The sequence below is a fragment of the Lathyrus oleraceus genome, unplaced genomic scaffold (assembly GCF_024323335.1).
Source record: "Lathyrus oleraceus cultivar Zhongwan6 unplaced genomic scaffold, CAAS_Psat_ZW6_1.0 chrUn0024, whole genome shotgun sequence".
Lineage (NCBI taxonomy): Eukaryota > Viridiplantae > Streptophyta > Magnoliopsida > Fabales > Fabaceae > Lathyrus > Lathyrus oleraceus.
In genome coordinates, this window is record NW_026112415.1 from 119,871 (window position 1) to 131,450 (window position 11,580).

General features: G+C 35.4%; 1 protein-coding gene across 1 annotated transcript; it reads left to right on the forward strand.

Annotated features, from left to right (window-relative positions):
* The first annotated feature begins 2,275 nt into the window (after positions 1–2,275).
* On the forward strand, positions 2,276–5,422 carry LOC127112046 (uncharacterized). The gene is made up of 5 exons (XM_051046239.1): positions 2,276–2,797; positions 2,930–3,279; positions 3,559–3,806; positions 3,961–4,371; positions 5,007–5,422. Exons 1-5 carry the CDS (start codon positions 2,276–2,278, stop codon positions 5,420–5,422), a joined length of 1,947 nt encoding a protein of 648 aa, XP_050902196.1.
* The last annotated feature ends 6,158 nt before the right edge of the window (positions 5,423–11,580 follow it).

The following is an 11,580-nucleotide window of genomic DNA, read 5'->3' on the forward strand; positions in this document are numbered from 1 at the left end:
GTTGCTGATGTCGAACCAAAGGCCACTGAAGGTCTTAATGGGAAGGCAACTGAGCCTATAGAGGGCCTAAGGAAGAAATTTGAGGAAATTTCAATCGCTGATGGCGCCAATCTAGGTGTCAACATGGTGAGTCTGAACCAACCCCCCTAGAGATGGAGGAAGTGGAGCGGTGTCTGAAGATAAAGCAAGAGGGAATGTAGTTTGGCTATCCCAAAGCCAATGAGAGCCTACGTGAATACCTTTGGAGGTGTCACAAAAGAAATTTTGACATGTTGTTATGCCCAAGGTGTAGCATCATGATGTGTCGAAGGGTGGCTGAGGACTATGAAAGATGGCAACGAACTAAGACTGAGAGAAATTGGAGAAAGGAAAGCCAACTACTGAAGGTGTATCCCAAGCCTGGAGAAAGCCTTCTTGGTTTTATTGTGCGTTGCTACAAGTACGAAACAAAATGCTTGATGTGTCCCAGATGTGGGGCAATTTACAATAGGGAATTGGCTGAAGCGTTTGAGAGAATTCCATCTAACCAAGGTTGGGATGGACACGGAGGTAACCCGAATATGTACATATTCGACAAGAGGGGAGTTCCTAGGAGGCAAGACAACCCTCACCTAAGGGCGAAAAGAGTTATGTTTAAGCTTCCGGCAGAAGTCCCTGAGGACAAATGGACTCAGGTGGGGTCGAAGAAGGGAAAGTGGAAAAGTTTTGAGGATGGAGGAAGAACCTCTTGGGCTTATAGAAAACAGTTCCAGGAATCTAAGAGAGAGGCTATCAGACTGGAGAACTACAAAGGAAAGAATCCCATTCAAGGTCCCAGTGGAGAAGACATCAGAGGTTGAGGAAGGCTGAAAGAGAGATGACTTCGAGGGAGATTGGAGAATCCAGCAACATCGAGGTCCCCTCAAATGTTACAAATTCGACTAAACCCCCTGTAGGAAGGAGTTGTTTTCATATGAAAACAAAAACACAAATCAGAAAGTTCAGGAGGAACAAATAAGGGAGGAAAAAATGCTTACTGACGACTTTGAGTTCGACGGAGTGTCATCTGTTAATATAAATTGCAATGTGGTATCAGTTCTGCCATACAAATATAATTAGGAGATGGAGATTGAAGACAATGAGGAAGTAGATGTTGTGGAGATGGCGAAGCATAAACCTGTGTGTTACTATGTTCTCAACAACGACGCTGTCGAAGAGTAGAATGCTCTTTTTGAAAGGCCTCACCAAGGGATGCAGAACCATCTCAAACCCCTTTACATTAGAGCTAAAGTTGAACATGTGGGGGTGAACAAAGTTCTGGTGGACGGAGGAGCAGCAGTCAATCTGATGCCTCAGTTCATGTTAAAAAAGATAGGTATGTTCAATACTGATGTTAAACCTCACAATATGGTATTGTCGAACTATGAGGGTAAGATAGGGTAGACTCTGAGTGTCATACAAGTAGATTTGACTGTTGGATCAATCACAAGACCAACAATGTTCATGGTGATACCTGCGAAGGCGAATTACAACTTGCTGCTAGGAAGGGAATGGATCCATGGAATAGGGGAAGTTCCTTCGACCATGCATCAGAGGGTATCCATCTGGAGAGAAGATGGTGTAGTAGAAAATGTTGAAGCTGGCCCAAGTTACTTCATGGCGGAAGTGAACCATGTAGATAAGAAGAACTTCGACAGGAACTTGGCTCATATAGGACCATGCCACCCAGCTGAAGACATCTACTCCCCAAATAAAAATGCTTTGTATTTCTTGACTCTACATCCCAATGGCTTTCAGTGGGATATGGAAATTATGGGGGACCCAGAAGAATGGGAATCATCTGAAGTACAACCAACAGGCTGGGATGAAGACCTGGATTATGCCTAAGTCTTCTTTTTTTGAAAAGATTTTGGCCTACATGGATGAGACCAAAAGAAAAGCGGCTCTCGAAGCCGAGATAACTAACATGGCTGACAAAGCCACATATGGTGAAATTTATAATGCAGGACCTGAGGAGTACTTTACACCAAAACCCCTTGACGAACAGGTGCCTATGGAATTAACATACCAGAGGTTAGATGCCATCTATGACGAAGAGTCTCTGGGATTCGAAAAAGATCTAGTGACGTCGAGTGCGAAGTTGTTAGTGCAAGATCCCCTTGAAGAAATTGATCTTGGAGATGGGAGCACAAAAAGAATCACCTACATCAGCACTAAATTGGACCCCAAGTTGAAAGTAAGAGTAATTGAACTGCTAAGAGAAAACAAAGACTGATTTGCTTGGGACTATGACGAGATGCCTGGTTTGAAGAGGGAACTGGTCGAATTGAAGCCGCCTATCAAGGATGGCAAGAAGCCCACCAAGCAGACTCCAAGGAGATTCGCCCCAGAGATCCTCTCAAAGATCAAAAAAGAGGTCGAAAGACTTCTTCGATGCAATTTCATCAGGACCACAAGGCATGTCGAATGGATTGCAAACATAGTTCCTGTAATTAAGAAAAATGGCTCTTTAAGAGTATGTATAGATTTTCGTGATCTAAATGCAGCAACTCCTAAAGATGAGTATCCAATGCCTGTGGCAGAGATGCTGGTTGACTCAGTTGCAGGCTATGAATATCTTAGCATGCTTGATAGATATTCTGGCTATAACCAGATTTTCATTGCTAAAGAGGATGTTTCCAAAACAGCCTTTCGATGTCCAGGGACAATAGGCACTTATGAGTGGATAATTATGCCCTTTGGTTTAAAAAATGCTGGGGTAACATACCAGCGAGCAATGAATTCTATATTCCATGATTATATAGAGACATTTATGCAGGTTTATATAGATGATATTGTGATAAAATCTATATCAGACGAAAAACATCTAACCCATCTGAGCCAATCATTCGAAAGAATGAGAAAACATGGCTTAAAGATGAATCCTCTTAAATGTGCATTCTTTGTGCAGGCTGGAGATTTTCTGGGCTTTGTGGTCCATAAAAAGGGGATAGAAATCAATCATAATAAGACGAAGGCTATTATGGAGACCAAAACACCATCAACTAAGAAAGAATTGCAATCATTATTAGGAAAGATAAACTTCCTGAGAAGATTCATCTCAAACTTAAGTGGTCGAACTCAAGCCTTCTCTCCCCTCCTACGCCTGAAACAAGGGAAGTTCGAATGGAATGATGAACATCAAAAGGAATTCGACACGATCAAGCAATATCTGACGAATCCTCATATCTTGTCACCACCATGTGGAAAGAAGCCTATGAGATTATATATATCAGCTTCCGACACTACTATAGGTAGCATGTTAGCACAAGAGAATGAATATGGCGTCGAAAGAGCCATTTATTATCTTAGTAGGGTTTTAAATGATGCAGAAACTAGATACACTTCAATAGAAAAGTTGTGTCTTTGTTTGCATTTCTCTTGTACTAAATTCAAGTATTATATAAAACCTATTGATTTATACGTCTCTTCACACTTTGATGTCATTAAGTATATGTTATCGAAGCCAATAATGCACAGTCGAATTGGCAAATGGGCATTAGCCCTCACTGAATACTCTTTAGCCTTTATGCCTTTAAGGGCAATGAAGGGACAAATAATATCAGACTTTATTGTAGACCATGCAGTGGTCGAAAGTCCTCAACTTCAAGTTGAGTTAAAACCTTGGAGATTATTCTTCGACGATTCCACTCATAAGGATGGAAGTGGAGTTGGGATCATGATAATTTCTCCTGGTGGAATTCAAACAAAACTCAAATGTAGAATCGAAGGTCCCCTTTGTTCTAACAACGAAGCAAAATATGAAACCCTTATTGCAGGACTTGAGGGTTTGTTGGAATTGGGGGAAACTAGGGTCGAAATTAAAGGAGACTCAGAATTAGTAATTAAGCAACTAACGAAAGAGTACAAATGTATAAAAGAAAATTTGATTATGTACTTCGTCATTGCAAGTAGGTTGCTCAATTTTTTTTGAATATATAGACATAAAACATGTTCCTAGAATAAAAAACCAAGAAGCTAATGACTTAGCACAAATAACTTCAGGGTATAGAATTTCAAAAGAGAAGCTAGAGGAACTTGTCGAAGTAAGAGGAAAAGCAATGGCTGCCAGATTGTCTCCGACGGATTTGGAAAGCACTCAGTTAGGATATGCTAACAAAGAAGAGTTTGAAGTACTGACCATTGATACCTTAATGGATACAGATTGGAGGAATCCAATTATGAATTATCTCAAGGACCCTTCGATAGATACAGAAAGAAAAACCAAGTACAGGGCTTTATCTTATGTTTTGATGGGGAATGAATTATTCAAGAAAACCCCTGAAGGGATCCTGTTGAAATGTTTAGGAGAAAACGAGGCGTACTTAGCATTAACAAGAAAACCCCTGAAGGGTTAGGGGTTTGGGGTTTGGGGTTAGGGGTTTGGGGTTTGGGGTTAGGGTTAGGGGTTTGGGGTTAAGGTTTTTAGGGTTTTTAGGGTTCAGGGTTCAGGGTTCAGGGTTCAGGGTTTACTAGGGTTTAGGGTTTGGGGTTTAGGGTTTAGGTTTAGGGGTTTAGGGCTTAGGGTTTAGGGTTTAGGGGTTTAGGGTTTAGGGTTTGGGGTTGGGGGTTTGGGGGTTGGGGGTTTGGGGTTTGGGGTTAGGGGTTTAGGTGTTTAGGGTTTAGGGTTTAGGGTTTAGGGTTTACTAAGGGTTTAGGGTTTACTAAGGGTTCAGGGTTCAGGGTTCAGGGTTCAGGGTTCAGGGTTCACTAAGGGTTTAGGGTTTACTAAGGGTTTAGGGTTTACTAAGGGTTCAGGGTTTACTAAGGGTTCAGGGTTTACTAAGGGTTCAGGGTTCAGGGTTCAGGGTTCAGGGTTCGGGGTTCGGGGTTCGGGGTTCGGGGTTGTGGGAAACTAGGGTCGAAATTAAAGGAGACTCAGAATTAGTAATACAGCAACTAACGAAAGAGTACAAATATATAAAAGAAAATTTGATTATGTACTTCGTCATTGCAAGTAGGTTGCTCAATTTTTGTTGAATATATAGACATAAAACATGTTCCTAGAATAAAAAACCAAGAAGCTAATGACTTAGCACAAATAACTTCAGGGTATAGAATTTCAAAAGAGAAGCTAGAGGAACTTGTCGAAGTAAGAGGAAAAGCAATGGCTGCCAGATTGTCTCCGACGGATTTGGAAAGCACTCAGTTAGGATATGCTAACAAAGAAGAGTTTGAAGTACTGACCATTGATAACTTAATGGATACAGATTGGAGGAATCCAATTATGAATTATCTTAAGGACCCTTCGATAGATACAGAAAGAAAAACCAAGTACAGGGCTTTATCTTATGTTTTGATGGGGAATGAATTATTCAAGAAAACCCCTGAAGGGATCCTGTTGAAATGTTTAGGAGAAAACGAGGCGTACTTAACATTAACAAGAAAACCCCTGAAGGGTTAGGGGTTTGGGGTTTGGGGTTAGGGGTTAGGGGTTAGGGGTTTGGGGTTAAGGTTTTTAGGGTTTTTAGGGTTCCGGGTTCAGGGTTTAGGGTTTACTAGGGTTTGGGGTTTAGGGTTTAGGTTTAGGGGTTTAGGGTTTAGGGTTTAGGGGTTTAGGGTTTAGGGTTTAAGGTTTTGGGTTTAGGGTTTAGGGTTTAGGGTTTAGGGTTTGGGGTTGGGGGTTTGGGGTTAGGGGTTTAGGGGTTTAGGGTTTAGGGTTTAGGGTTTTGGGTTTAGGGTTTAGGGTTTGGGGTTTGGGGTTGGGGGTTTGGGGTTAGGGGTTTAGGGGTTTAGGGTTTAGGGTTTAGGGTTTAGGGTTTACTAAGGGTTCAGGGTTTACTAAGGGTTCAGGGTTCAGGGTTCAGGGTTCACTAAGGGTTCAGGGTTTACTAAGGGTTCAGGGTTTACTAAGGGTTCAGGGTTTACTAAGGGTTCAGGGTTCGGGGTTCAGGGTTCGGGGTTCGGGGTTCGGGGTACGGGGTACGGGGTACGAGGTACGGGGTTCGGGGTTCGGGGTTCGGGGTTCCGGGTTCCGGGTTCGGGGTTCGGGGTTCAGGGTCGGGGTTCGGGGTCTAGGGTCTAAGGTTCAGGGTTCAGGGTTCAGGGTTCACTAAGGGTTCAGGGTTCAGGGTTCACTAAGGGTTTAAGGTTTACTAAGGGTTCAGGGTTTACTAAGGGTTCAGGGTTTACTAAGGGTTCAGGGTTCAGGGTTCAGGGTTCGGGGTTCGGGGTTCGGGGTTCGGGGTTCGGGGTTCGGGGTTCGGGGAAACTAGGGTCGAAATTAAAGGAGACTCAGAATTAGTAATTAAGCAACTAACGAAAGAGTACAAATGTATAAAAGAAAATTTGATTATGTACTTCGTCATTGCAAGTAGGTTGCTCAATTTTTTTTGAATATATAGACATAAAACATGTTCCTAGAATAAAAAACCAAGAAGCTAATGACTTAGCACAAATAACTTCAGGGTATAGAATTTCAAAAGAGAAGCTAGAGGAACTTATCGAAGTAAGAGGAAAAGCAATGGCTGCCAGATTGTCTCCGACGGATTTGGAAAGCACTCAATTAGGATATGCTAACAAAGAAGAGTTTGAAGTACTGACCATTGATACCTTAATGGATACAGATTGGAGGAATCCAATTATGAATTATCTCAAAATTTTCATGGGTTTAATGAGTTTAACAACAAAATTTTCATGGGTTTAATGGGTTTAACAACAAAATTCTTCATCATTCACATAATTCAATCAAATTTTATGGATATAAAAACAAAATCTTCATCATTCACATAATTCAATACAATTTTTTGGGTTTAACAACAAAATTTTTATAATTCACATAATTCAATCAAATTTCATGGGTTTAACATCATCATTTTCATCATTCCCAAAATTCAATCAAATTTCATGGGTTTAACATCAACATTTTCACCATTCCCACAATTCAATCAAATTTCATGGGTTTAACATCATCATTTTAATCATTCCCACAATTCAATCAAATTTCATGGGTTTAACAACAACACTTTCATCATTCACACAATTAAATCAAATTTCATGGGCTTAATAACCAAATTTTCATCATTCAAACAATTCAATCAAATCTTAAGGGTTTAACAACAAAATCTTCATCATTCACATAATTCAATCAAATTTCATGGGTTTAACAACAACATTTTCATTATTCACACAATTCAATCAAATTTCATGGGTTTAACTTCAAAATTTCATCATTTCCACAACTCAATCAAATTTCATAGGTTTTAAAACAATGTTTTCATCATTCCCACAACTCAATCAAATTGCATAGGTTTAACAACAACGTTTTCCTTATGCACATAATTCAATCAAATTTCATGGGTTTAACAACAACATTTTCATCATTCACACAATTCAATCAAATTTCATGGCTTTAACAACAAAATCTTCATCATTCAGACAATTCAATCAAATATTATGGGTTAACAACAATTTTTTTATCATTCAGATGATTCAATCAATTTTCATAGGTTTAACATCAACATTTTCATCATTCCCACAATTTAATAAAATTTCATGGGTTTAACATCATTATTTTTATCATTCCTACAATTCAATCAAACTTCATGGGTTTAACTACAACATTTTCATCATTCACACAATTCAATCAAATTTCATGGGTTTAACATCAAAATTTTCATCAACCCCAGAATTCAATCAGGTTTTATGGGTTTAACAACAAATTCTTCATCATTCAAATAATTCAATCAAATTTTATGGATATAAAAACAAAATCTTCATCATTCACATAATTCAATACACTTTTTTGGGTTTAACAACAATTTTTTTATCATTCACATAATTCAATCAAATTTCATGGGTTTTAACATCATCATTTTCATCATTCCCACAATTCAATCAAATTTCATGGGTTTAACATCAACATTTTCATCATTCCCACAATTCAATCAAATTTCATGGGTTTAACATCATCATTTTAATCATTCCCACAATTCAATCAAATTTCATGGGTTTAACAACAACATTTTCATCATTCACACAATTCAATCAAATTTCATGGGTTTAACAACAAAATTTTCATCATTCAAACAATTCAATCAAATCTTATGGGTTTAACAACAAAATCTTCATCATTCACATAATTCAATCAAATTTCATGGGTTTAACAACAACATTTTCATTATTCACATAATTCAATAAAATTTCATGAGTTTAACTTCAACATTTCATCATTTCCACAACTCAATCAAATTTCATAGGTTTAAAAACAGTGTTTTCATCATTCCCACAACTCAATTAAATTGCATAGGTTTAACAACAACATTTTCCTTATGCACATAATTCAATCAAATTTCATAGGTTTAACAACAACATTTTCATCATTCACACAATTCCATCAAATTTCATGGGTTTAACAACAAAATCTTCATCATTCAGACAATTCAATCAAATATTATGGGTTAACAACAATTTTTTTATCATTCACATAATTCAATCAATTTTCATAGGTTTAACATCAACATTTTCATCATTCCCACAATTTAATCAAATTTCATGGGTTTAACATCATTATTTTCATCATTCCTACAATTCAATCAAACTTCATGGGTTTAACAACAACATTTTCAGGATTCCCACAATTCAATCAAATTTTATGGGTTTAACTACAAATTTTTTATCATTCACACAATTCAATCAAATTTCATGGGTTTAACATTAACATTTTCATCATCCGCACAATTCAATCAACTTTCATGGGTTTAACATCAAAATTTTCATTATTCACACAATTCAATCAAATTTCATGCGTTTCACATCAACATTTCATCATTTCCACAATTCAATCAAATTTCATAGGTTTAAAAACAATGTTTTCATCATTCCCACAATTCAATCAAATTTCATAGGTGTAACAACAACATTTTCATCATGCACATAATTTAATCAAATTTCATGGGTTTAACAATATTATTTTCATCATTCACACAATTCAATCAAATTTCATGGGTTTAACATAAAAAATTTCATCAACCCCAGAATTCAATCAAGTTTTATGGGTTTAACAACAAATTCTTCATCATTCACATAGTTCAATCAAATTTTATGGATATAAAAACAAAATCTTCATCATTCACATAATTCAATCAAATTTTATGTGTTTAACAACAAATTTTTTATCATTCACATAATTCAATCAAATTTCATGGGTTTAACATCATCATTTTCATCATTCCCACAATTCAATCAAATTTCATGGGTTTAACATCAACATTTTCATCATTCTCACAATTCAATCAAATTTCATGGGTTTAACATCATCATTTTAATCATTCCCACAATTCAATCAAATTTCATGGGTTTAACAACAACATTTTCATCATTCACACAATTCAATCAAATTTCATGGGTTTAACATCAACATTTTCATCATTCCCACAATTCAATCAATTTTCATGGGTTTAACAACGACATTTTCATCATTCAAACAATTCAATCAAATTTTATGGGTTTAACAACAAATTTTTCATCATTCACATAATTCAGTCAAATTTACATGGTTTTAACAACAATATTTTCATTTATTCCCACAATTTAATTAAATTTAATGGGTTAAACATCATCATTTTCATCATTCCCATAATTCAATCAAATTTCATGGCTTTAACATCAACATTTTCATCATTCCAATAATTCAATCAATATTTTATGGGGTTTAACATCACATTTTCATCATCCCCACAATTCAATTAAATTTCATTGCTTTAACAACAACATTTTCATTATTCACACAATTTAATCAAATTTCATGGGTTTAACATCAACATTTCATCATTTCCACAACTCAATTAAATTTCATAGGTTTAAAAACAACGTTTTCATCATTCCCACACTTCAATAAAATTTCATAGGTTTAACAACAACATTTTCATTATACACATAATTCAATCAAATTTCATGGGTTAAACAACAACATTTTATTCATTCACACAATTCAATCAAATTTCATGGGTTTCACATCAACATTTCATCATTTCCACAATTCAATCAAATTTCATAGGTTTAAAAACAAATTTTTCATCATTCCCACAATTCAATCAAATTTCATAGGTGTAACAACAACATTTTCATCATGCACATAATTTAATCAAATTTCATGGGTTTAACAACAACATTTTCATCATTCACACAATTCAATCAAATTTCATGGGTTTAACATCAAAATTTTCATAAACCCCAGAATTCAATCAAGTTTTATGGGTTTAACAAAAATTCTTCATCATTCACATAATTCAATCAAATTTTATGGATATAAAAACAAAATCTTCATCATCCACATAATTCAATACAATATTTTGGGTTTAACAACAAATTTTTTATCATTCACATAATTCAATCAAATTTCATGGGTTTAACATCATCATTTTCATCTTTCGCACAATTCAATCAAATTTCATGGGTTTAACATCAACATTTTCATCATTCCCATAATTCAATCAAATTTCGTGGGTTTAACATCATCATTTTAATCATTCCCACAATTCAATCAAATTTCATGGGTTTAACAACAACATTTTCATCTTTCACATAATTCAATCAAATTTCATGGGTTTTAACATCATCATTTTCATCATTCCCACAATTCAATCAAATTTCATGGGTTTAACATCAACATTTTCATCATTCCCACAATTCAATCAAATTTCATGGGTTTAACATCATCATTTTAATCATTCCCACAATTCAATCAAATTTCATGGGTTTAACAACAACATTTTCATCATTCACACAATTCAATCAAATTTCATGGGTTTAACAACAAAATTTTCATCATTCAAACAATTCAATCAAATCTTATGGGTTTAACAACAAAATCTTCATCATTCACATAATTCAATCAAATTTCATGGGTTTAACAACAACATTTTCATTATTCACATAATTCAATAAAATTTCATGAGTTTAACTTCAACATTTCATCATTTCCACAACTCAATCAAATTTCATAGGTTTAAAACAGTGTTTTCATCATTCCCACAACTCAATTAAATTGCATAGGTTTAACAACAACATTTTCCTTATGCACATAATTCAATCAAATTTCATAGGTTTAACAACAACATTTTCATCATTCACACAATTCCATCAAATTTCATGGGTTTAACAACAAAATCTTCATCATTCAGACAATTCAATCAAATATTATGGGTTAACAACAATTTTTTTATCATTCACATAATTCAATCAATTTTCATAGGTTTAACATCAACATTTTCATCATTCCCACAATTTAATCAAATTTCATGGGTTTAACATCATTATTTTCATCATTCCTACAATTCAATCAAACTTCATGGGTTTAACAACAACATTTTCAGGATTCCCACAATTCAATCAAATTTTATGGGTTTAACTACAAATTTTTTATCATTCACACAATTCAATCAAATTTCATGGGTTTAACATTAACATTTTCATCATCCGCACAATTCAATCAACTTTCATGGGTTTAACATCAAAATTTTCATTATTCACACAATTCAATCAAATTTCATGCGTTTCACATCAACATTTCATCATTTCCACAATTCAATCAAATTTCATAGGTTTAAAAACAATGTTTTC

Bases quoted from the DNA above. Each gene is read 5' to 3' on its own strand.
- LOC127112046 (XM_051046239.1), top strand. From the start codon at position 2,276: ATGCCTGGTTTGAAGAGGGAACTGGTCGAATTGAAGCCGCCTATCAAG. The intron at 3,807-3,960 runs GTTTGTTGGAAT...TTGAATATATAG, and splicing joins CCTTATTGCAGGACTTGAGG to ACATAAAACATGTTCCTAGA. The intron at 4,372-5,006 runs GTTAGGGGTTTG...TTGAATATATAG, and splicing joins AACAAGAAAACCCCTGAAGG to ACATAAAACATGTTCCTAGA.